Source organism: Suricata suricatta, chromosome 16, assembly GCF_006229205.1.
Source record: "Suricata suricatta isolate VVHF042 chromosome 16, meerkat_22Aug2017_6uvM2_HiC, whole genome shotgun sequence".
Lineage (NCBI taxonomy): Eukaryota > Metazoa > Chordata > Mammalia > Carnivora > Herpestidae > Suricata > Suricata suricatta.
The window spans coordinates 29,350,448-29,377,729 of NC_043715.1; the positions used below are offsets into that span (position 1 = coordinate 29,350,448).

Consider the following 27,282-nt stretch of genomic DNA (forward strand, 5'->3'; position numbering starts at 1 on the left):
CACTTTCTACAATAGCCAAAACATGGAAAGAGCCTAAATGTCCATCAACTGATGAATGGATCAAGAAGATGTGGTTTCTATATACAATGGAGTACTACATGGCCATGAGAAAGAATGAAATCTGGCCATCCGTAGCAAAATGGATGGACCTCAAGGGTGTCATGCTAAGTGAAATAAGTCAGGCAGAGAAGGACAGATACCATATGTTTTCACTCACAGGTCTAACAGGAGAAACTTAGAAGACCATGGGAGGAGAAGGGGGGAAAAGAGTTAGGGAGAGGGAGGCAAATCATGACAGATTCTTGAATTCTGAAAACAAACTAAGGGCTGAAGAGGGAGGGGGAAAAGGGAAGGGGAGTGATGGTCATGGAGGAGGGCACTTGTGGGGAAGAGTACTGGGTGTTATATGGAAACCAACTTGACAATAAACTATAAATAAAAAATAAAAAAATTAAAAATCAAATAAATAAATGGAAAAAATTGTGTTCTTAATTTCATTTGATTGTTTTTACTTGTGTATAGAAATAAATTGGTTTTTCTATATTGTACTTGTATTCTGCAGCCTTGCTAAAATTGTTTATTACTTCTTTTTAAAAATTTTTTTTTATGTCTTTATTTTATTTTGAGAGAGAAACAAAGAGACAGAGAGTGAGCTGGGGAGGGGCAGAGGGGGAGAGGGAGACACAGAATTCAAAGCAGGCTCTAGGCTCTGAGCTGTCGGCACAGAGCCCAATGTGGGGCTCAAATCCACGGACTGTGAGATCGTTACCTGAGCCAAAGTCGGATGTTCAACCGACTGAGCCACCCAGGGACCCCAATCATTTATTACCTCTAATAGTTGTTTTGTTTTGTAGTGAATTTCTTGGGATTTTCTATTTATAAGATCATGTTATCTGCAAATAGTTTTTCTTCTTGCTTCCCAATCTGGATACCTTTTTCTCCTTCTCTGGCCGTATTGTCCTGAATAGATCCTCCATAACAATGTTCAATAAAACTGCCAAGCGTGGACATCCTGGTCTTGTCTTAGAAAATATTCAGTCTTTAACTATCAAGTATGATGTTAGTTGTTGGTATTTTATTGATGCCCCTTATTAGGTGGAGATAGTTCTATCTCTACCCTTTTCATTTGTTTGCTTTTAAATCATGAAAGGGTTTTGGATTTTGTGAAATGTTTTTTTCTGCATCTATTGAGATAATTCTATGGTTCCTCCCACCCTTTTCTTTCTGTTAATAGTAAATCGATTGTTTCTTGTATGTTGAACCAATTTTGTAATCCTGGGATAAATTCAACTTGGTTATGGTGCATAATCTTTTTCATATGTTGCTAGATTTAGTTTGCCAGCAATTTGTTGAAAAAATTTGCATTTTATAGTCATACAGGTTATCAATTTCACAGTTTCCTTGTGGTTTCTTTGGCTTTTGTATCAGGTTAATCCTGGCCTCATAAAACAAAATGGAGAATATTTCCTCTTCCATTTTTGGAGGCGTCTGTGATGAGTAAGCACTCTTTTTTCCCCCCTCCTGTCAGAGAGGGCACCTCATTCAGGGATTTTATCATGTTTTTTGTTGTCGTTGTTAGTAATTTAATCTTGCTATTTATTATACTTATTTTGTTATAGTTTCTATTTTTTCAAAATTCTTAATGTTTATTTTTGAAAGAGAGAGACAGAGCACAGCGGGGGAGGGACAGAGAGAGAGACACACACAGAATCTGAAGCAGGCTCCAGGCTCTGAGCTGACCACACAGAGCCCAATGCAGGGCTTGAACCCACAAACCATGAGACAATGACTTGAGCTGAAGTTGGACACGTAAACGACAGAGCCACCCAGGTGCCCCTCTATTTTTTCTTGATTGTTTCACTAGTTTGTGCCCCAGAATTTGTCATTTCATCCAGTTTTATCTTATTGGCATACAATTATTCATAATGTTACCTTATGATCCTTTTTGTTTCTGGAAGGATGGTAGGAATGTCCCCTTCCATTTTTGAATCTAGTAATTTGATGCTTCTCTTTTTTTTTTTTTTTACTGACCAGTCTAGCTGAAGATTTGTAAATTTTGTTGGTCTTTTAAAAAAACGACCTTTTTGATGTGAGATCTTCTTTCTTTTGTTTTTTAAAATAGACTGTGCCCAGCATGGAGCCCAGTGCAGGGCTTGAACTCACAACCAGAACTGAGATCAAGAGTCTGAAGATCAAGGCTCCTGAGGGACTAAGTCAGTTGAGCTTCTGGCTCTTGATTTCGGCTCAGGCCATGATCCTGGCCTGGGATCTTGGGATCAAGCCCTGTAGCAGGCTTTGTGCTGATAGACGTGCTGGGATTCTCTCATTCCTCTGCCACTCTCCCCTTCTCTCTCTCTTTCTGGGGGAAAAAAAAAGTCAGACACTCAACTGAGACACCTAGGTGCACTGAGATTTTTTTTCTTAGAAATTTATACTTATAAATTTCCTTTTATGCACCACTTTGGCTGCATCTCATATGTTTTGGTATGTTGTGTATTTGTTTTCATTTATCTCAAAATATTTTCAACTTCCTTTGAGATTGAGATTTCCAGGACTCCCTGGTTATTTAGGAGTTAACTTCTACGTGTTTGTGAATATCCACACTTTTTAACTGACTTCAAATTTCATTCCCCTGTGGCTGGAGAACATACTTTGTATAATTACTTATTTCAAAATTTGACTTGTTCCATGGTCTGTCTTGGAGAATGGTCTTGTGTGCCTTGGAAGAATATTTTTTTTCTTTTTGCTATTATTCGGTGATGTGTTCAACAAATGCTTTCTTAGGTCTAGTTGTTTTATCATGTTGTTCAAATGTTGCTTCCTTGTTGACTGTCTGCCTACTTGTTCTATTGTCATTCAAAGTGGGATGTTGAAGTCTCCAATCATTATCATTATATCTCCTTTCAATTTTGTTACTTTTTGCTGCATATATTTTATGGCTCTGTTAAGTGCCTAATAAGTGTTATAATTTCCTGATAGAATGACCCTTAAATCATTATAAAATGTTCTCATTCACCTCTAGCAATATTGGTTTCTTTTAAAGTTTATCTTTTATAAGGATAGCTTGCTTCATTTTTCTTGTATTTACTGTTTACATGATATATTGTAGATATATCATGCACATATATGAGATACCATCTAAGTAATTCACATATATCTAAATAATTCACATTAACATACATAAATTATTTAGGTTATGATCAATGCAGGCATGTCACATCAGCAGAGCCATTATACACTAAAAAATGGTGGGACACTGCATAATTAAGATGCCAAATATTTTTTAAAAAAGTAAACGTACAGAATTTGGGCATGACAAGATTTTTCTGTGGAAAAATATCAGAAACCTAAATGAAAAAAATGGACTATCAACATAATCACATAAAAAGGTATATAGCTTGCACATTTAAAAAAACAAAATTCACAAACTGAGAAAAATATCTACCACTTGTGTAACAGATATTGCACAGACTACAAATGGCCTTATGAAGATATGAGACTTTATATTTTACTAATAATCAAAGATATATGAGCTAAATGTCTATCAAATTGACAAAGATTAAAAAGTGTTCTAATGCCCAGGGTTGCTAAGGAGACGTGGAGAAGGAAGTAATTTTATGTTCTGTTGTTGGTGTAGAAAATGATACAGTCTGATTGGTCTTAAAATTCAAACATAGCTATTTCATGCCCATGTATTTAATGGAAAAGTCGTAAGTATATGAAAAGACTTAAATACAAACATATCATTATTTAAATAGTCCCAAACTGAAAAACATCTCAATGCTCAAAAATTGGGCATTAAGTAAGTTATGCTCCATCTATATGGTGGAATGAGAAAGTACTTAAATATTTTGTGAAAGACTTTTTAATGACATGGAAAAATTATCATGATATAATAAATGAAAAAAGTTACACAATGGTACGTACAGTATAACTCCATTCTTATTAAAATAATATATAATATGTATATGCAAAGAAAAATGACCCAAAGCTTAACAGTTTTATCTCTGAGCATTTAACTTTATGGGGATTTGGTTTACTTTGTGCTTCCCCAACTCCTTCTCCCCAACCCTCCATCCCCCAAATTTTCTAGAATATGTAGGTCTTACTTTTTAGTAAGAAAAAGGAATAATAATTTAAAAATTCATCAAGATGTTATTTTTGCCTATTAATTTGGCAAAGATTACTTCAAAAACACAATACACAGTATTGGTAAGATTTTGGGGTGAGCATGCACAGTATGTATGCTGTGTGGTAGTATAAATTGCTACTAATGGCATCATTGTAAACACAAATCAAAATCCTTAAGAACAGAGAAGTATGTTCACTTCTGGGGATTAAGAAGTCATAGGGATGGATGCAAAAGATGCATTTATAAACTTGAATGTTCATTTTTAAGTACATGGTTACATAAATTCCATCTGTATGAGACAATACTATGTATTAAACATCACAATGCAGGGCATTTACTGACATAGGTCAGTATATTAAGGGCAAAACAGTAAATATTAGGTCCCATAGAATACTGATTTAATATGAAAGTGTGTAAGTTTCCTAGGGCTACCATAACAAATTATCACAAACCGGGTGGCTTAAAACAACAGAAATTTATTCTCCCACAATTCAGACCGGAAGTCCAAAGTCAAGGTGTTGTCTGGGTCGCTTCCTCCTGGAGGCTCTGCAGGAAGGCCTGCTCCACGCCGCTCTCCGGGCTTCTGTGGTGGCGACGATCCTTGGCTCTCCTTGGCCAGTAGCGTCACTCCACCTTCTTCCCTCGTCTCTGTGTCCTCTCCTCTTCTTACAAGGAGCCAGTCATTGGATGTAGGGCCCACCCTAATCTAGTATAACTGCATCTTAACTAATTACATCTGCCAGCACCCTATTTCCAAATAAGGTCACATTCTGAGGTTTGGGCTTGACAAAGTTTTCTCGGACACGATGCAACCCACTACATGTATGTAACATACGTATTAAACACATGTATCTATATGAACAGTCTATATCTCGAGGTGGGGTTATGATGATTTAAATAGTTTTCTTTGTGCTTTCCTGCATTTTAAAATAAATAGCTTATATACTGGAGTTGTATTTACGTAGAGACTAAGTTCTAAATTTGTTGTAGTCAACAATCACTCTCCCTCCTATAGCTCACAAAATACAGAACGTATCGTTTTGTACATAGTGTATTGTCTCTCAAAAACCTCTAACCTAGCCAGTTCTTCCTCTAGCACTCTGTAGATTACGGTTCCTCTGGGTGAGCACTAGCGGAAGCAGTTGGCCTGGGTTTACATGCTACATTGTACAGAAAAGAAGAAGAAAGGTTTTCTAAGCAAGAATGTATGTTGAATGGGTTTCAAGCTAAATGAGACTCCATTGTTATACTTTTCTAATTAGCGGAAAACTAAATTTTTCATGTTTATAAAAATACCAAAAACAATCGTGATGAATTAGGAAAGACTCTTCACACCTAGGGAAAGAAAAATAATGACTGATTTCCAAAATGTACTCCTTTAAGAGGTTAGTTATCTCTGAGTCTTCCTGGACTTTTTTTTTTAAAGGTCAGGGGAAGAAAACTTAAGGAAATAAGATATTGTGGATAATTATAGCCAACTTCTGCCTTTTAAAAAATCTTCCAAAGCATCCTTTCCTTTAAAGATTTAGGACTACAGTTTCTTTTATAATTGGATTAAGATCAATTATATATAAAAGTCAATTTAAAAAAAGGAGTATTGTCATGTACAGAGGCTGACATCATGGGTAGTCAAAGAATATGTTTAATAAAAAATAATTAAACTTCCATTTGCTCTATAGAACATCATAGAAAGTAATTTAATAAATTACAAATGACTTTTTAAGACGTTTGCTCAACTACAGAAAGCAAATTCAGACTACACAAAACACAACTGGTAAATATTGCAAATGTCCAAAAGAAAAATTGGACTAAGACTTGAATCATGAAACCTGAAACAAGGGCTATAAATACAAGGCAATAACAGCTATAATTCTTTTAGTAACTACCAACACATACTTGGATATCCTTTCAACTGCAACTTTAGTATTATGTAATTCTACTGATTTTTTTTTTCCTTATAACCCTTAACTTTACACAACCATATCTGCATTTTTTTAAGCTGATAGCTGGACAACTTTTCCCCAATCAATACTAAATAGAAGTGTCTTGAAACCCAAGAGAACATTTAAAGTTAGTATTAATGCTTTGAAAACTGCAAATTGCCTTATTACATACAAAGAGAATCACTAAGATGTTAACCAAATTCATTTGACCGTAATTAGGAAAATACTTTATCTCATAAATTTGATATAAATTAGATTTTTAGTGACAAGATCTAGGGCTTTTTTTTTTTTTCCCTTTTATTGTTTTAATTGGGGAAAGAAAGGAATAAAGGTCATGTGGGTAGAACTAGAGGGAGAGAGGGGGAAATGTGAATGCTGTTGAAATACTTTCACCGGCAAACTAGGTTAACTGTGTTTGAGAAACTTTGGCTATCTCATAGGTGTATTCTAGTTAAACAAAAGTGCAATACTGCAAAGGGAAGATACTAAATATGTAATATATCATTTTTGTGATGAAGAATTACTACCCACTTCTCCTGGATGGGCTTTAGAGTGACTATTGCTAAGACATTGCATAAAGGACTATCAATTTAAAGTACTATTTTTGGAAAAATACAAAAATCAATACAATCCCAATGGAACTTATATGATTTTGTAAATGCATGTAACACTGTCTCTCTAAAAAGGGGTTAGTTATTTTACATACAAAAACATAATTCACTGGTAAAGATCTTGGAAAATCCAATATAATTGCTGGACACATGACAAAACAACAGTTTTATCAAAATATACTGGAAGTTACTTTTTTCCTGTGGGAGAGAAGTGGGGTACTTTTTCCTCCTAAATTTATCCCCTCGCAAACTTTATCACTGACTTATTCAAGTACCTGAAAAGGCTAACATCTTTCTCTCCTCAGGATGTAAATGGTATCTTATGTCCAATTTAGTTCTTATTGTTTTAAATGTAGATGAAGGTAAATCTGGACCTCTCCATCTTGTCGGAATTAATAGCAGCTTTAGCAGGAGAAACTGTATCATAAGTATCATTTGTATCAGACAAATTTTGCATGATAAAGGGTTCTAAGAAATTGATCAGAAGCCTTGGGCTTCGTTTTTGTGGTTTACGGGTCTAACTTGTATATATTTTTTGATATTATTCAAAGTGCATATTCGAAATGGGCCAGTTATAAACTGATAACCCAACACTGATTCTGGGCAACATTTCGTCTGCTTCTAACTAGAAACTTAAAATGAATTCAGACTATTCTGCATATTACTTTACCACTATCCTGTTAAGTTTGGAATCTTTCCATGACATAAAACACAAATAGAAATCTACACGAATAAAGCAAACAAACAACTTCTTTTACATGAAGTATGCTGTGTTGAAAGTTCTTTTCAGTGGCATGTCATGAGTTTGCCTTTTCTGAACCCTGGAAACAGACATTACTCATCTGAGACAGAATTATTTGTAAGAGGAGGCCAAACCTGGAAAAAGTAAAACTAAGTATGTCTAGAGGGTGCCAAAGTCACATGACACAGAATTATTTTATGACTTGATTTTACTGATAGCAGAGTTAAGCTCAGCAAAAAAGCAAGTCACAGTTCTTGCCAGATTAACATGATATATAGGATGTGTTTAAAAAACCCCTGAAAACAAGTATAGAATTAGAAACGAATGTAAACTTCCTAAACTAACTCAGCTGAGGTAACAGGTAGCCAGTTAAATTGGCTGATTGGGAAACTTATTTCTTCTTGAAAACACACTTGTACCTGAATCGGAAGCATCAGCAGTGCATCACAACACGAGAGCATTTTCATGTAATTAAAGCAGTGGATGGTGATGTAGATTCTACAGCTTTCATGACATTCATTAGCTGCCCAAATTATTGCTGAGTTTTGATCTGTAAATAATAGGTGTCAAGGAGGCTGTAAAACTATATTCAAATTAAATCAGTAATATGCATAAAGTATTCTGTGTTCACTGCAAATATATTAAATATACAACTCTTATTGAGCATCATTTTCATAAAATTAACCCCCAACAAAATTATAATGCCTTTTGTTGTAATTTTACACCTTTATGTATTTGATAGTACATACGAGTTCAGGAACTTAGGAATCTTAAGAAATATTACATGCAAAACGTCTCTGAAAGCAGTTTGCACTTCTAAACAAATAACTGAAATGTTCGGTCAGTAAGTTATTGATGCACTCAACACTGGGGTATTTACAATTAATAATTAAAGAAAACAAATCCAAAATCGGTTCATAATTTAAGTGCAGTCTGGGAATCAGTCTTCGTTGCTGGAATCTGAATCCTCGGATGACGACGATGTACTCTCAGATCCAGATGAAGCATCGGCTTTCTCTGAACCCTCATCTGTGCTGTTTTCGTTGAGAGGACTGGGTTCAGTTGCCCCTTTGCCTTCCTGATCTCTAACTCTGGAATCTTCCTCCTTGACTTCTATGGACTTAGATGAGCCCAAGTCACTGTTTTTGTTTTTCTGTACATCAACAGTACTGGACTGGGACAGAGCTGGAATATGAAGATTAAGGCCTGGAGTGAGAAGCATCCCTGGGTAAAGTATGTTGGAGAGCAGGAGAGGGTTAAGAGCGAGCGGGCTGGCAGCGGCAGCTGCATTCAACGCAGCAGCAGAGGAGGTGGCCGGAGAGCCCGACACTGAGTTTTCTCCCCCGTTCTCAGAGTGTTGACTCTCTGTCCTTTCCTTTTTTCCTTCTAGCTCCTTAGGGTCATTCCCCTTTTTTTCCTCTGTTCCAGATTCGGTAGGCTTTGTCAGGAGCCCCCCCATGCCCAACAGATTTGGTAATCCAGTCATTCCAGACAGCAGCATGGGGAACATGGCGGCCATGTTTTTAGCTTCTCCTCCGGAAGAAAGGCCGGCAGGCATCCCCATCAGCCCTGCGGTCACTTGCAGCGACTGCAAGTTTTGTAGGTTTTGCTGTAAGGCCTGAAGGGTTGTGAGATCCACACCTGGAAGCAATCCGTTGGCTGACAAAGGACTGCCTGAAACACCGCTGGCAGTTGTGGCCGTGGCCGCCGCCGTGGCCTTTGCAATTCCACTTTTGGGCCGCCGCCCCCGCCGGCTGACCTCCTCTCTCACAACAGGACCAGTGAGAATACGCTCATACATACTTTCTGGAAGAAACCCCTAAAAAAAAAATCAGCAACAACAGCTATATTAAAATAAAAATCAATAGCTACCGAACTAAAACCCATAATTATCCAGACACTTGCTCTGCACTGATAGAACAATCAATTATGAAAGATGTAGCCTCATTTCATGTTATAAGTAGTGGCCTGAAATAGTTCTTCTACTTCTAATTTTTTCCCATAGGGCAAGAGAGCAGAAGAAGGCCTCTAGCTTTCCCCCACACTCTGAAGCATACGTTGGTACAACAGTTCTGGAAAAGAGAAGTTGTACCCCTGAAAGTAACGTAACACTGTATATCAACTATTCTAAAAAAACTCCAAACCAGTGTTTTACACTTATTACACACTTTATTTCAGGCTAGCCACACTCCAGGTGCTCAACTGCCACACATGCTTGGTAATGACCGTTTGTGATAGTTCAGCTCTAGACAGCAATGTCAAAGATGTTTAGGGTAGTATTTAAAAAAAATTTTTTTTTAACGTTTATTTTTGAGAGAGAGAGACACAGAGCATGAACGGGGGAGGGTCAGAAAGAGAGGGAGACAGAATCAGAAGCAGGCTCCAGGCTCTGAACAAACAGCACAGTGCCTGACGTGGGGCTCGAACCCACAAACTGTGAGATCATGACCTGAGCTGAAGTCGGCCACTTAACAAAATGAGCCACCCAGGCGCCCCTAAGGTATTATTTTTAAATTGTGTTTTGAATTGATCAACTTATTTGTTTTATTTACAAAAGCTTTAGGGTTCACTGCAGAAAATAAGACAACAAAATAATACCAAAAAAAAATCACCCAGTTTCTCTTTTTTCTTTTTTAAATGTTTATTTATTTATGAGAGAGACAGAGCATGAACAGGGAAGGAACAGAGAGAGAGAGAGGGAGACACAGAACCTGAAGCAGGCTCCAGGCACTGAGCTGTCAGCACAAAGCCCGACGTAGGGCTCGAACTCATGAACTGTGAGATCATGACCTGAGCTGAAGTCGGCTGCCTGACCGACTGAGCCACCTAGGCGCCCGAAAAATCACCAATAGTTTCACCCTTCAGAGATAACCACTGCCAATGTTTCAAGATGTATTGTGCATATATACAGATTCTACCATTCTCCCCACTTCTGTTTCTAAAACAAATAGAATAACAACAAATAGTTTTATAGCCTGCCCTTTTCATTTGGACACTTGCACAAATAATAGCTATTCTTTACTTAGCATTTGCCATATGGTTAGGCTGTGCTTTTCCAAGAGCTTAATTACTACCTCATTTGACATACTGTGACCCTTGCCACTAGATGTTCTTCTAAGATACAATTATTTAAAATATTTATTTAATTTTGAGAGAGAGAGGATATATGAGCAGGGGAGGGGCAGAGAAAAGGGAGAGAGAATCCAAAGCAGACTCCACATTGTCAGAGTAAAGCCCAAAGCAGGGCTCAAATTCACGAATCATGAGATCATGACCTGAGCTGAAATTAAGAGTTGGACATTTAACCAACTGAGCCACCCAGGTGCCCTGATACAATTTTTAAAATAGTTGCACAAAGGGACATCTGGGTGGCTCAGTTAGTTAGGTGTCTGACTCCTGATTTCAGCTCAAGTCATGATCTCGTGGTTTGTGAGATCAAGCCCCATGTCAGGCTCTACTCTGACAATGTGGAGTATGCTTGGGATTCTCTTTCCCTTTCTCTGCCCTTCTCCTGCTCGCCCGCTCGCTCTCTCTCTCAAATAATAAATAAACTAAAAAAAAAGAAAAAATTGTTGCATAGTTTTCCAATATATGGATAGACCATTAACATATTCTCAATTTTTTACTTAAATAAGTATTTCTTTCCTCACATCTTTGATTAGTCTTTGTGGCATTGCTCAAATAGTTATCTTAGAGGTTAATATGAAAGTAGATCAGCCTATATTGATTCTGCATTCTAACTCAACAAGTGCCCGTGACATTTGCAACCGGTACTGCAGAATAAAAACTGTGAGCTAAAAATACAGTGTCACAGGTTCATGCGGTATCTTTTTTTAATTCTTAAGGCTTAATCTCTGATATAATTAAGTGGCATCTGATTTCCCTTTTAAGTTTGAGTACAGTTGGCACACCATGTTACATTAATGTCGGGTGTACAACTCAGTGAGGCGACACGTTTATACGTGATGCTGTGCTCAGCAAACGTGCAGCTGTCGTCTGTGCCTTTTACTCATTCTAGTACTGGAAGCCTGTACTGCCTGCTCCCCTTCGGCCATTGTGCCCGTCCCTCCACCCACCTCCCCTCTGTATTTAAAGAGATGATTCTGCCTTTTGTTGTTTTTTTATTAATTGTTTTTGATTCCACTTATGAATGGAATCATATGGTAGTTGTCTTTCTCAATTTGACTAAATGGCATCTAATTTTCGAGATCATGCCTGAGTCAGTGTGTATGAAATACTCACAGACTGCTTAACAACATCTCCCCATTCAGGAGCCACTCCATATTCTGAATTTTCTTTCAGGAATCGACACAAATCTTTCAAAGGGGGAGCAAATGCACCTCCAACCTGTAAATGAAAAACAGACTGTTTGATACTTAAAAACACTACCAAAGGTGAAAACACTTCTGGCTTTTATCTTGTGCTGTACGGTTTATTTCCTGAACCACCTGGGACAATCTTTATTTACAAAGGACTACCACAGGCCAGAAGCACTATGACTATATCACACAGACATGTGGCAACGTACATTTTAAATGCTTTAGGTAACGTGACTAGAATAGTAAAATGAATAACCACCATTTACTGTGTACTTACTATGCGGGATAGGTGATATCGCCTAGTTAAGAGCATGTATATCCTTTGGATTCAGACTTACCAGCTATGTGAAACTGGGGCAAATCAATAAATTCCTGTGAGCCTCAGCTTTCCAATCTGTAAAATGGGGATAACAATACTGCCCTTGTGGGGTTTTATGAGGATAAAAATGAGACAACGCAAGTGGTTTAGCAGAGCATCTGGCATATCACACATATGGTTATTCATACTATATGCCAAGTATGCTAAGGACTTGAAGTATGTAATTTATTTTAGTTCTCACTATATCCATTGAGACAGTATTATTTCTGTTTTTCAAGAAGAATTAAGCCTCAAAAAAGTTATGTAAATTGGCTAAAGCTAGCTAGTAAGTGTTAGGGTTAGCTTTCAAACTTGGCTCTCCAAAACTCGTGCTCTTATCTGTTACATAAACTGAAACCCTAAACTATAAAAAATACACGTATCTTTTGAATGTGAAAAGTGATACAACCAATCAAGAATCACAATATGAAAAAATTTAAAAACTATATATAATAATTAGTATGAAATTAAAACAAAATGATTTGGATCTATCAACTTCATGTTCCTCTGGAGCCTAAAGACCCTGCATAATTCCCTTTTCCATACCTCTCTGGGTGAAGATACACTTCTCCTGACAGGGCACAGACAGGACCTTAATGCCGCCAGGCATGATGCCTGTGCGTATTCTTTTCTAGTGTTTCCTACAGTCTTTACTTAGCCTCTGTAGTTTCTGTTCTGCTTTCCTCGTTATCCCCTTCATTAAGCTCCAATTTAAATGGAGGCCCTCGGGGTGGTTTATGGGGATTTTGCAGGTAGAGTCTTTTCAACCCTTAAGTCTGTACTCTACTCAGAACAATAACCAACTACAAAGCAAGGGAAATGAACAGGTCTCTGATCAGGTTACAACAATTAAAAATAAAATTAGGAGTGTTTAATGCCTAATAAGTAAAAATACAAAATTGTTCCTATTCCTTAAAACTAAGACAAATTTATCCATAGCTAGTAATGCTAATTTTTGTTTTAAGATTTGTAACATAGTCTACATAAGCACAAAATTAAATAAAATGCTACTAAGATGTTACCTTGTTCTCTCCCTAATACACCTATGACGTCATTTTAATGTACAAACAAAAGCTGAATAAGCTACCCCTACAGAACTGGGGAAAGATCAGTGTTAATTTTAATGAGTTGGCACACGCAACAAGAGTAAAACAATTGTTAAATTAATTTACGAGTGAAGGAGCTCAATGAGATGTTTGTTGTTCTTATTCTGAGGCTGTTTCTTTATTTTGTTGTGTGCTCACCCGCGTTAAAAAAAAAAAACAGAATAAAAATACCAGAGCTATAAGATTACAAAAGGGTGAGCACATGCTGTTCTATCATTTATGCTGTGAATGGAAAGAGACATCTACCAATCCAAACATTATCAGAAAATTATGCCATGTTGATTTTATTTAATTATTTAATTAATTAATTTATCCAGTTTAAAAATTATTGTATTTCTTAAATTTACAACCAAGTTAGTTCGCATATAGTGCAGTAGGGATTTCAGGAGCAGAACCCAGTGATCCGTCCCCTACGTGTAACACCCAGTGCTCATCGCAGCACTGTGCTGATTTCAAAGGAACAAGACTCTTCACGGCCACCTGACAGGGAATGACAGTGAAGAATGTAAACCTATGATGGCTGTGACGTGAACGGAGCCCCCTCCATCAGAGTCTCCTCAGCCCGTGCAGCATGCACATCGTGGGCCGGTGTCTGCACTGGAGAATGGCTAGCAGCATCCTGGCCTCTACCCGCTGGACGCCAGCAGCCTCCCTCCCCTGCCTGCCACTGGCCCACCTCCCAAGGTGGGGCTACGGAAGGTGTCTCCAGACACGGCCAAGTGTCTCTGGAAGACAGAACCGCCCCCTGCGAGAGCCACTGCTCTGGACGTGGTGCCGCTGTGCAGTGCCACGCTGCTCAGGCGCAGCCACATGAAGTGACTTGCTTATTTCACTGCACAGCTTAGCCAAAGATGCGGCACTGAGACGAGACTGCAGAAGCTATGGCGCATGTCTTGTCTCACAAATCTGCTGGCTAAACACGCAACGCTTTGTTCAAGAGCCTTGTGCACGGGCCATCCTGATCTTCTGTGCATCGTATCAGGTTCAGTCTATGTGCTGTCGAAGTGACCACAACAAATCTGCTAGTTTTAACCCCTTTCCAGGTCTGTTAGAAAATTCTGCATAATGAAGTAGGGTTCTAGAGATCTCCTAAACATTGAACCAATATAAAGGATTCACCACAAATATATGAATACCTTTCTGGCATTTCTTCTGTTAATCAGCTGGACACGTTCTTCTCCAGTAAGACTATTAACATCGAGTTTATTAGGGTTTCTGCACCGATGCCTTTTTTGTTTGGGCCTCCCCTCATGGAGCTGCATTCTCTAAAATATATAACCGAAGAAATAGCTTTAAAACAGTGCAAACAGTACAAAAGAGCTGATCCAAGTAACTTAATCCTGTAATGCTGCATAATACATTAGATATCTATATCTAACATTGAAGAATTTGTCTTTTAGTTACACTTTAAAAATACCTGAACGTTAAATATTTTTATATTTGATACAGCTGACCCTTAACAACATGGGGTAAGGGGTGCTCCCCCTGCCACAGGCACAAATTCTCATTTCTTGATTCCCCAAAACCTAACTGCTAATAGCCTACTGATGCCCAGAGGCCTTACTGATAACACAAATAATGGATTAACATCTATTTGTATGTTATATGTATTATATTCTGTATTCTTACCACAAAATAAGCTCAAGAAAGAAAATGTTAATAAGAAAATCAGAATGAAGAGAAAATACATTCTCCATACTGTTCTGTAAAAAGCCCACGTATAAGAGCACATGCACAATTCAAGCCTTGTTGTTTGAGGGTGAGCTGTGTAATAAAATATTAAATAAGATTTAAAAGTTACCCATAATGCTGGAGCAGCCTGCTGTAAATTGTATAGTTCTTTACTTTTTCTCCTGACACGTTACCTGAATCATCGGGTTTTTTTCTGTGCTGATACAATCTGTATTTGTGCTACTTGTGGTCTCCACTTCCTCTCACTAATAGTTTTTATCTCTTCGAGAATAATCTCACAATACTAAAAGGCAGTATTGTTATTTTACGAGTGGGAATCGAGGCTTGGAGAGGTTACCTTCATCAAGACCACGCAGCTAGCAAGTGGAAGGATCTGGCAATAAAACTCTTTGCATCAGGCCAGGCTGCTTATGTCTCCAGCTGAGCAAAGCAGGGCGTGATGTTTACAGCTGTTTCGGACCAATGAGAACACAGCAAGCGATGAACGCTCACACTCTTCTGCAAGGCATACTGGTCCCATCACAGACTGGACCTAAATTCACCTTTTCTGTCTAGTTACTACGGCCCCACTTGGTCCCTCACACCCCCTGGAATATGAGGTTGGCTACTGTTTTATGAATGTGCCTTACGATCCTATCCTCTTTCAACTCTTCATAATTGTTTTTTTTTTTTAATTATTTATTTTTGAGAGAGAGAGAGAGACAGAGTGCCAGTTGGGGAGGGGCAGAAAGAGGGAGACACAGAATCTGAAGCAGGCTCCAGGCTCTGAGCTGTCGGCACAGAGCCTGACGCAGGGCTTGAACCCACAAACCGTGACCTGAGCTGAAGTCGGACGCTCAACCAACTGAGCCCCCCAGGCACGCGGTAATTGTTCTAGATGCCCAGAATATCCTCCTCTTGCGTTATCCTGGCCAAACCTACTGATTCTTTATCATCATGTATGTCATGTATGTCTGCTCTATTTTCTTTCCATATCCCCTCAGACACTTTGCCTACGCAGAGTCATTCATATTCCTTCTATCTGTTTCCATGGCACTCTATCCATACCTGTTATTAATCTGTCTCTATCATGTTATAATTATTTAGCTCTAGAGAGAGATCCCAGTAGAGTGTGAGAGTCAAAAAATCATTAAAAATCATTATCCTTCAGAAATCAAACTAATGATTATCTTCCATTCTTTATCACAACAACGATGCTTTTAAAAATGTTTTAAAGTCTTAATAATGGTATGTAATGTTATCTAAAACATTACAATAAAAAGTTTATTTGCAGTGAAAATGATTAAGTGGCTGTAAGTTTAAAAAATTAATAGAGATTCTTTCGCAGTGATGAGAGACAGGAGAATCCTTTACAGTTCACAGTATACGTGCCACAAGGGCAAGCACTTCATATTGTTTATGGTTTTATCCTCTACCCCTTAAAGGAAGGGCTAGCACACAGTAGTAACTCAATAAAAATTTGTTGCTGGGACAAATGTTATTTTCCAACATGTTAAGTTCTAGGGTTAAACTAATGATTCTCATTCTTGTTAGCATTGCAGTATTCATTCTAAGATTACCCATCATAGTTAGTGAAAACCCCTCCCCTCATAATTATAAGAGCTTTGTTTGGCTTAAAACAATGTTCTTAAATTTATTTTTTAGAGAGAGACAGCATGTGTCAGCAGGGAGAGGAAGAGAAAGAGAACCTCAAGCAGGCTCCACCCTCAGCAAGGAGCCTGACGTGGGGCTTGATGCCACCACCTTGGGATCACGACCTGAACTGAAGTCGAGTGTCAGATGCTCAATGGACCGAACGACCCAGGCGTCCCTATTTGGCTTTCTAAAAATCAAAAGTAATTCAGGTTTATTTGAGAATTAGTGGCGTCCTTTGAGAAAACCAGGGATATGAAAGGCATGTGAAAGCCAAGACTGAGGCACTTAGGTCATTCCTGGGGCCAATGGTAATAATGTAGAATTCTAGACTAAGTACGTATTACAGACACAAAGAGCATTGTAGGGACGGGGGCTTCTGTAGTTCCTTTTCAGGAAATAAATGATTAGCAATTTTTTTTCTGTTAATAATATAACAACTTTATATAGAATTTTTTAGTCTTTAAAAGACTTTCAGTTTTTAATCACTGGCTCAAGGAATACTTAGAGAAAGCCAGATATTATCCTATGTATCTGGGATTATGTACTAGTAAGTCCTGGAGATACACAGGTAAATAGGACGCGGTCCTTAGGAGGCTCACAGAGTACTCAGACAGCTGCACCAGGCTATCCATTTAGTCTTCATGATGAAGGCAGAAAAACAGGTCTGTTCGCTTCATTGTGCAGAGGATCTGACACAAATTTTGGTACTCAGCATCTGACAGTACAATACTGCAACGTGAAATAACAGATCTCTAGGAGTAAGGAAGCCATACGCCTATAAGACTGAGCACAAAGTACTTCAGGGGATGTAAAAAATGCAAATGAAATCTAACAACCCTCACTCTGATTAATGTGAACTCAGTGCACATCTGTAGAGACACAACACAACACTGTTATAGCCTGAAGAAGAGCTCAGAGTGTCAAAGTGGTAGTTTGGACACTGGATGTAAGACTGTGTACCCTGAAATATTTACTTAAAATTTTAGTATTTTAAGTTTTTTATCTAAATATGTTATATTGACGCCATTCTGACAAAGGGGTCGTGAGTGTTAAACGAGATAATATATGTTAAGTGCTAAATATAATGCTAGGTACACAGCTAAGTTTCAAGAAATGTTTAATATGATCGTTAGTTTTTTTTTTTAAGTTTATTTAGTTTGAGAGAAAGTGCAGGCATGTGTGAATGGGGGAGGGGCAGAAAGAGAGGGAGAGAGAGAGAATCCCAACTAGATTCCACCCTGTCAGTACAGAGCATGACATGGGACCCAATCTCAAGAACTGTAAGATCGTGACCGGAACCAAAATCAAGAGCTGGATGCTTACTGACTGAGCAACTAAGGCACCCTAATGTGATGATTAGTATTTTACTTTATTTTTATTACTTTTTAACGTTTGTTTATTTTTGAGAGAGAGAGGGAGAGAGACAAAGACAGAGTGTGAGCGGGGGAGAGACAGAATTGAAGCGGGCTCCAGGCTCCAAGCAGTTAGCACAGAGCCCGACACGGGCTCAAACTCACAAACTGGAAGATGGTGACCTGAGCTGAAGTTGGACACTTAACCGACTCAGGCACCCAGGCGCCCTTGATCATTAGTATTTTAAAATAAACTCCTTGAGGAAAAGGATTGGAAATTTTACCCCTTTACAACCTTCACTGGGGCCTACATAGTGCTCTGTATATTGGAGGTGAGTCTTGCTATTAAGCACACAATGGAAAATGGCACCGATGGGAAAGATGGTAATTGCTTTTTTCTCTTAGCTTTCCTAAATCTTGGGCAGAACACGTGTTTATATAGTGGGTAAAAATGTATGCTTCATCAGTATAGATTTGGTAAATCCCCCAAATAAAATTAATACCAAGATTTGTAAAGCATCACCTACAGGAATAAAAGCTCCTAAATCTTCCACATAACCTGGGTGCTCCTTAAGCCATTTTTCCAAATCCTTTCTCTTTGGTGCATCGTCGCCTGCAAGTCTCGTCCCATCTTTAAGGTTAATAACTGGAACCGGACTTTCTGTATCAGGAAGTCCTTGAGGCTGAGTGTAGGACAGTGCTGGATTTATCCCTGTAGAAATCTGGGAGCTGGTTAAGCCAACCTGCAGAAAAACACCAAATGAAAATTTTATTTCTATGCTTTATCATTCGATTTTTGGTTCAATGAAGCAAATCTTTTTAAAGAGGAAAAAAGTTGTTTAAAATTCTGCTACATTTTTCAAATTTAAAATTTTCATGAATCTTGGTTAGTGCTAGATTCCTGAGATAGAATCTAAAAGTATAATCTAATTTCCTAATTAATATTTTTATGCATTAAAACATTCATAGGACAGTAATTATGTATATTTACTAGGACTAAATTTTGGACTCAAGGATCAGTAGTTTTTACTTACGTGATTAGGTGGTTTATTTCTGTTAAAAAAGAGGATGTCCACACCTTCTACATTCTTCCTCCTTCCTCGCCTTTTTTTGACTATAGGCTGGTTGTCTAATCTAACTCCATTGGCACCAAGGGTTGACTGAATGGAAGTACCTAATCAAATAAAATAAAGCACACGAGTGATTAAAATCTATACGTTAAGCAAATTAAAAGCAGTCATTTTTCTAAATATATGGAAGTGTTTGTTTTCACTTTATACCACTGCTATTCCTCATTTGAAAATTTGGAAAGCTATAATCAACTTTTTAACTTGTCTCTTCAAATTTGCTCCCCTGATACTCACACATCTTGTGTTCCTCTCCCTTTCAGAGGAGGAAGTGTGTCTTTCTCATGGATAAGACACATCCTTCTCCTTCCTTTGCACCCAGCGATTCCTCCCTTTTCTCAAAACTTGTTTTATCAGTCTACTTTCTTGTCCCAAAATTTGGCAACTCATAAACATATTCTATTTGGCCAGTTATATACTACTGTGATGCCCTTCCTTCCTTTTTTCTTTCTTAAGAAAACTGAGCGACCGTGACTTACTTCTGAGGGTGATTTTTATAAACACTACTGATTTATGCAAGAATCCAAAATGGAAAATTTAACTTAATCTCCTTTATAAAGTCTGTATTGCCTTTATCATAGATGTAATTATAACACTATTAAATACAGCTTCTTTCTGCTGAATGCCTGCTAGGTGCCATACACTGAATGAGGTTTAACAGGTGTTTTCTTAAATCATCAAAAACAAAACAACAAAATCATAGAGGTATTAATACTATTATTTTTTCATTAAATTTTCTTTTAGAGACAGAGCACTCATGCGAAACAGAGTGGGGAGGGGCAAAGGGCCAGAGAGAATCTTAAGCAGGCTCCATGCTCAGCACGAGGCCCAGTGTGGGGCTCGATCCCACAACTGTGAGATCATGACCAAAGCAGAAATCAACCAACTGAGCCACCCAGGTGCCCAGCAGAGAAGTAATATTAAGCCTGCTTTAGAAATGTGCTCAGAAACATGAAGTTACTGCCCTTCTGTCACGGCTAGCAAACGACAGAATTAAACCCTCGCGTGTCTGGCTCTGTCATCATCCTCGGTCCACTACTCCAGGGAGTTCCTGGAATGGGCTCTTTAGTTTTGTCTTATTGTAATGTATGCTATTTACTATCCCCTTCATTAATTAAATTACATTACAACCTGCATCTTTATTGGAAACTTTCAGACAAAATTCAGAGGGACCCACATAAATGTAAAAAGGGCCTAGGCTTTGGAATATTAAGAATTATACAAATAACATTTATTCAGTACCTAGTTCTAAAACTTGTGAGGTACCTAATTTTAATATTGGTTTAGCATCTAATTATGTGCCAGGCTCTATATTAGCCACTCTACATATATTACTTAACTCACCCAACAACTCTCTCCTACCCCAACCCTTCATTTCATAAACAAGAAAAGGGAAAAAATTGTTAAAGAGATGTTCTAAGAGTCGAATAGGAAGGCAAATCTAGATGTTACATTTGCAATTATTAAGATGGATGAGATATAATGCTTAGATAATAACTTTGTCTAGTTTTAATGTCTGATGATTTTTAATGTTTTGCATAGCTGCAGATTAGTGTCACAATTACTACTTATACTATTAAAAAATAGTACTATTTACCAAAGTAACCTTTAAGTAACCTTAAAGGTGAAGACTGTATAATGTTCTGCTGCAATGGCAATAAAATGTTCAGATGATATTAGTGTCAATTCCATTTTATCAGAGTACAAGAAATGGTATTTCTACACCCCACTTAGGTTTGTCAAAAGAGCCCACAGCTTATCTTCCCCATTTGTTCCCATTTTTCTCTAAAATCACAGAGCTCCTTTAATACACCACTGTTAGTGAAAAGCACAGTTGGGGGATCTGGACTTCAGTAGTGGAAGTGTTGCTGATTCATACAGAACTGCAATCTGTACTTGTGTGAAAGTCCAGCAACTAGAGACTTACAATGGAAACCTGAGTCATTAATTTGCTTTAAGTGAAAACCTGCATTTTATAAAGACTTAGCTGATTGTTGAGTAAAATTCTCAATGTTTGATACTGCACTTTAAAAGAGACACAGATAAATTAAAGTACATTAGACCATGATCAGTAAAACAAAATGAAACAAAACTTCTTAGGGACCTCAGTGCCTATAGAGCACACAGCACGTGGAACCAACCTGGCATCTAGTAACCACTATTGATTCAAATTGTTAAAAGGTTAGAAGAGATACAGTCCCAAGAGGAGGAGATTATGATCATTACTTTCAAAATGTTAAGATGATCATGCAAACACAGGAACAGGTTAATTCTCTGATGCCTTTATGTTTCTCCTAATTAAAATTTTTTTAGGGGTGCCTGGGTGGCTCAGTTGGTTGGGCGTCTGACTTTGGCTCAGGTCATGATCTCATGGTCTGTGGGTTTGAGCCCTGCATCAGGTCTGTGCTGACTGCTTGGAGCCTAAAGCCTGCTTTAGATTCTGTGTCTCCCTCTCTCTCTGCCCCTCTCCCATGCATGCTGTCTCTCTCTCTCTCTCTCTCTCTAAATAAATAAATAAACTTAAAAAATAAAATAAAAAAATTTAAAGTTTGTTTATTTATTTTGAGAGAGAAAGAGACCACAGTGGGGAGGAAAAAACAGAGAGGGAGAGAGAGAATCCCAAGTAGGCTCCATGCTGTCAGCACAGAGCCTGATGCAGGGCTTGAACCCATGAACTGTGAGATCATGACCTGAACTTAGATCAAGAGTCGGATGCCTAACAGACTGAGCCACCCAGGTACCCCAACCTCTATTTTTTAAAAGATATTTATTTATGAGAGAGAAAGAGAAAGAGCACACAACCATGCACACCAGTGGGGGAGGGGCAGAGAGAAAGGGAGAGAGAGAGAGAGAATCTTTATATTCCACATCTTGTACAGAACCCAATGTGGGGCTTGATCTCACAAACTGCGAGATCATGACCTGAGCTGAAAACAAGAGTCAGACAGATGCTCAACCATCTGAGCCTGCCTAGCACCGTGATGCTTTTAAAGACAGAATTTCAATCATTGAGAAAAAACAATTACAATTCCAAGTAAAAAGGAATTTTGTGATAATTAGAGCTGCCCAGTAATGTAAAGGGCTGTTTAAGGTAGTAACAATCTTTTCCTGTAAATATTCCATGAGAATGAAAGATTATCTTTCAAGGATTAGTGATGATAATTCCTGTATGCTACAGATGATGGACTACAACATCTCTAAAGTCTTTCTAAAACTTTTCATTTTAACCTCCTCTACAAATCACCATTCATTTGTGATTTAGGTGTTTACTTTTAAATTCATAATTTGCTTTTATATTGAAATGCTGTTTGAGCTTTTATCTGCATAAAGCAACTCGATAGAATATTTCTATCCCTTTAAATCCCCAAAACAAAGCTGCACCCTGCTTTAAGACGCCATAATAAAAGCCTCAACAGGTATTTATTAAGAACTAAAATTATACTGTTTGCCTTACAAACTTAAAAGAGACCCCGACATTAGAGGACACATGACTTTTTACTAGCAGAATAAATGATGAGGACTTGGACACGACGGCAGGAGTACTTCCTGCTGCAGCAGGCACTGTGGCCACACTTACCTGATCCCGGCGCGGACTTGGGAAAGCTGGCGAGGCTGGCCTCGGACGCGCTCTGCAGGTCCCGGAGCCGAGCGAGGTACTGCTGCTGCCCCAGGGCGCTGTCATCGCCGTCGAAAGGTCTTTTCTGAGCAAGCCCTTGCTTCTGAAATGTCAACTTCAAACCACCTTCCTGTTAAAAAACACCATTATTAAGAAACAATTTTTAAAACCCCTCATTTCAGGATATTAAGAGAATGTTTTTACTTAGAAAAAGTGAAGTGAAAACCCAGAAATGTTAATCGTCTTCTTACTCAGAAATGAACTAAAGAAAAAGAACATTAATTTCTATAATGAATATTACGTTTTCTACCTTAAATGAAAAAAAAAAATCCAGGTACTACATACACTTTTCTGAGCAAAAGTTTTTCATGTGACTACTACAATAGAAAACTATCAGCCTGAGACAGACTTCTCTATGAACATTATTCATGTGACATTTCAGAGGACGTTACCCACATATTAGACAATGAAAAATCAATTTAGCTTCAAAAATCACACTGAAAAATGAAATGTTACTGAGAACAGGGCATGCTAAATGTTTAAAAGAGAAAGTGCACTGACATACCATTTAAGTATTATATAAAAGAACCAAAACAATAAGAATTTGTCAGACTGTTTAAGAAAGCATTCTTGATTGGCAGGACTATTTTCAGAAGTATAGGTAAAGAAACATACTTAATGAGGATCCTTCTAGTAGGATATTCAAGTCTAATCACCTGGATACCAAAGAGAAAACAATCCAAATACCAGAAAACAAGTATGTGAAGGAAGTAAGAGTGAGAGCAGGCAGCCACTTGCAGAAAAAGCATGCTGCACACGCAATCGCAATCGGGTCCTAGGGCAATAAAAATAAACATACGTCTTTGATTTTCACTGTAAACTCCTTTTCTCGTACATGCTTCTTCACCTTTGACATCTGTGTTGACTGATCGTGTTCTTCTTTAACGCCAGCGCCTGGGGGAGTGGGAACGCTGGGCTCGCTATACTCTGTAGCTGCACCAGGACTGTCCAGCAGTTTTGTGGTGTAGAAAGAGGCCACTGTGTTGGCATCATAACTCCTTCTGGCGGAAGGCCACTTCCCTTTCAGAACTGTTTGACAAATACTGTCCAGCCGGTTGATCATCACACGATCCTGGAAAAGCATGCGACATCAAAGTGTGATTTTAATAATCAGGCCAGACTTCTGGAGATACAATGGCTCAGGGCCTTGATGGATTTAACCTTGGTACAACATATTTGCATTTGGTATATATACGTATTCTCACATACATACAGAATTCAGTAACAATTCAGATACAAATTGCCACTGGAGTCCAAAAATATACGATAGAGACAGTCTTCTGTAATTTTATTTATTTTTTATTTTTAAAGTAGGTTTCATGCCCAACGTGGGGCTTGAACCCACAACCCAAGATCAAGACCTGAGCAGAGATCAAGAGTTGAACGCTTAACCGACTGAGACACCCAGGTGCCTCAGCCTTCTGTTAGTTTCATAATTATACAAGTAATAGAAGTTCCTTGGAAAAATTAAAACAACTCAGAAGTAGGTAACAGTGGAGTTCTCCATTCCCCCATTTTACAGCTCACTCCTAAAGGTAAGACTCTTGTACCAGTCTAGCCACACACTGAAAGAACTGTATTAATCCAATCCTAACTTCTACCATTGAAAGTACATGTACTTACGTGAACTTAAAAAAAAAAAAAAAAAAGGTTGTTAATTAATTTACTTTTGAGAGAGAGAGAGAAAGGGAGAGAGAGAATGCCAAGCAGGGTTCGTGCTATCAGCACAGAGCCTCCTGCACGGCTCCATCTCATGAAGTGTGAGATCATGACCTGAGCCAAAACCAAGAGTCAGATGCTTAACTGACCGAGCCACCTAGATGCCCCAAGTGAACTGTTTTTTGGAGTTGTAAATGGCTATGGCAAATTTCTTCAAGGAGACTCCATTCAAAGCACCTCCTCCTAAACAAGCACTTGAATACTCTATGTGAATGTAAGCATCCATTATCTCTGATTCTAAACATTCTAAGATTAGGTTGACATATATATGCATTCAAGTACGCCTATTTACTTGATAATGGTAGTTGATACTTTTGATACTAAGACCAAAATGCCATCCTATGTCTTATAGTGACCTATTTTCACATAGTAAGAGTATCTACCATGAAAACAATACAGAGAAATACTCAAAAAAGGATCTGTTCTAGCAAGACATTATTCATTTACCTTTGGCCAATACGAGGCTGCTAGCATGTATCCTCCTTGTAAGATGTAGGCGGACTCTGGTGTCCCGTTGTTCATCGGGAAACTATCCTGCGTCTCATCCTGGGTAGTGCTCAGTGACGCAACACTTTCCTCATCGTAGGCTTTCACATGAGGGGTACCTTCTGCTACGAACAATTACAACTGTTTTAAAAAGACTGCATAGAATAATTTTATATATACTTTTCACATCTTATATTAATTATTCAAAGGAAAACAGAAATAAAAACATGGTAGAAAAAGGAAAAAAATTCTACCTAGAATACAATAAAGTACCCATTGTTTAAAAAAATCAGCACAAAAAGCAAAATAAGTGGCATTAAAGAGTTTGAGAGGGAAGAGTTAATAAAACATCCCTTTCTGCACGAAAATTTGACCCTCAGTTAACCCTGGAGGGTTTGTTTCCCTGGAAACATATAAACTCCAGAACGATGAAGTGCATTTGGACTGGGGGGACCACAAAAACCTGAGGAGTATACTGAAATCCTCTCAGGAGGGGACCTGTACGTTGGGGCATGGCCTTGTGGCAGCCCTGAAACTCAGGCCCACGGAGTTGTTACAAGAGACACTAGCTTCTGCAGGACCTGAGGCTCCTTAGGCCAGACTGGCTTCTGCAGCCACTTGCTGCCACCTCATTGCCTTGCACCTGAACTGTGGGCTGCAGCAAGGACGCCTGCAGGGGAGGCCACCTGACTCTCCTCTGCAGGCAAACTGTCCTTCCTGCGTTGTTCTGTCCACCCAAAGCCCCTTGACAGTAGGGTCTATGATACGCTTGTTGGTCTGACTGCTTAATCTAAGACTCCTGGTGGCTGTTATAGAATATGATCTTGATTTGTTCACTGATCAGCACATTCAGAAAAAATGGAGCAATAAATTGAAGGTGATCACAAACACATTATTGTGTAAAATGTCTAATTTCTGTCTGATTAGCCCATTTTGTAACACCTTGAATACTGAACAGGGAGTGTGTACCAGTAACACTAGTTTCCTTTTCAGTAGTGCTTCTCTAAGAAAATCTGTACATATAAAAAACCTTAGGTTAACAGTTTTAAACATGCTTAAGTTATGCGAACAGAATTCTTTTTCATTTTCACTTGAAATGTCTTAAAATAGCAAAAGCACTTTATGCATATACCTCGCTTTGGGACTTCTTCTTCTTCACTGTCACTTTCTTCTGATGAAGATGAAGAGGAGGATGATGAGGAAGAGGATGAGGATGAGGATGAAGACGATGCTGAAGAACAGGAGGAGGATGAAGAGGAACTAGAGCCTGATCGAGAGTCGGAACAAGAAGAGGAGGAAGACGAGGAAGAAGATGATCTGGAAGAACAGGATGATCTCTCAGAATCAGAGTCAGACTCAGAACTAGATTCGGATCCTCTTTTGTGGACTCGCTGTTTCTTAGAAGCTGGGTTTGGAGTTAAGGGTTCTGTTCTGGCTGCAACCATGCGTCTGTCTGTTTCACCTTTTCCACCAGATTTCTGGTCTCCAGTGGCCTGCGGTAAAACACCGTTCTTTGGACTTACAGGCTCAGACTTTATTAGTGTCCTGGTTTCCTCAGAAGACATAGATTCTTCTTCAGAAGACTGAGGCTCCTCTTTAAGATTTTCACTTTTAACTTTCATATCCTCTAGAATAATACCTTTAGCATCTAGGAGCCTAGGTAGAGAGGTAAGAGGAGAAGCAGAAAGTGCTACTTGATATTGCTGTAAAAGTGGGGTAGAAGTCCTTGAGGGAGCCATCTTACTTTGACTGTAGTTCCTTTGAGCTGCCATAAAGGAGAGTTCAGGATCACGAAGAATGTGATAGTCTGTTCGGCTCACCCCATGTTTAGCAGCTCCAATGAGTAAGTCCCTATCATGAGGGCCACATTCCCACCAGACTGGTAAGTCCGGATTTGGATGGCAAAGCTTCAAGCGTTCAAACAACTGTGGATGTCGGAGGGCCTGTTCCCGTACTTTCCTTAGAAGTTCAATGCGATACAAAGTCCTCGAAGCACGTTCTTCTGTGATTGGCTGGATAAAAATATTTGGATCCACCAATTCTACATTAAAAAGAGAATGAAAACATTAAGCTCAGAAACATTTTATTACAGACTTAAACAGATAATGCAACTTCTAAAATGTAACTCTATCTCATGTCACGGTATAGTTTCCAGAATTTCTTTTTAATATTTTTAAATGAGAAAAAATAAAAATTTTTAAAAGAAGTACCAAAATCCATACATACAGTGGATCTTCTGAAAGTAGGGAAAATATAACATTTTTGGGAAACATGTTAATATAACTAAGAATTTACTTAAAAACATTTTTTTAGGGGCACCCGGGTGGCTCAGTTGGTTAAGCGTCTGGCTTCGACTCAGGTCATGATCTCACGGTTCGTGGGTT

The 27,282-nt window shown here is 38.4% G+C and overlaps 1 protein-coding gene across 3 annotated transcripts in view; it reads right to left on the reverse strand.

The window, feature by feature from the left end:
- Positions 1-4,588: 4,588 nt before the first annotated feature.
- The window catches only part of CHD9 (chromodomain helicase DNA binding protein 9), a 228,293-nt gene continuing 205,599 nt past the window's right edge, over positions 4,589-27,282 (reverse strand). For 2 of the 3 annotated variants that reach the window (XM_029924825.1, XM_029924826.1), the window contains 9 exons: positions 26,031-26,939; positions 24,860-25,023; positions 23,493-23,765; positions 22,595-22,763; positions 18,925-19,064; positions 18,418-18,633; positions 14,348-14,476; positions 11,671-11,775; positions 4,589-9,247 (listed from right to left, as the gene is read on the reverse strand). In XM_029924825.1, coding sequence (XP_029780685.1) covers positions 8,369-9,247; positions 11,671-11,775; positions 14,348-14,476; positions 18,418-18,633; positions 18,925-19,064; positions 22,595-22,763; positions 23,493-23,765; positions 24,860-25,023; positions 26,031-26,939 — 2,984 coding nt within the window. In that variant the 3' untranslated portion in view covers positions 4,589-8,368. The remainder of the gene's footprint in view (positions 9,248-11,670; positions 11,776-14,347; positions 14,477-18,417; positions 18,634-18,924; positions 19,065-22,594; positions 22,764-23,492; positions 23,766-24,859; positions 25,024-26,030; positions 26,940-27,282) is intronic. The other variant, XM_029924827.1, reaches the window with a different exon arrangement.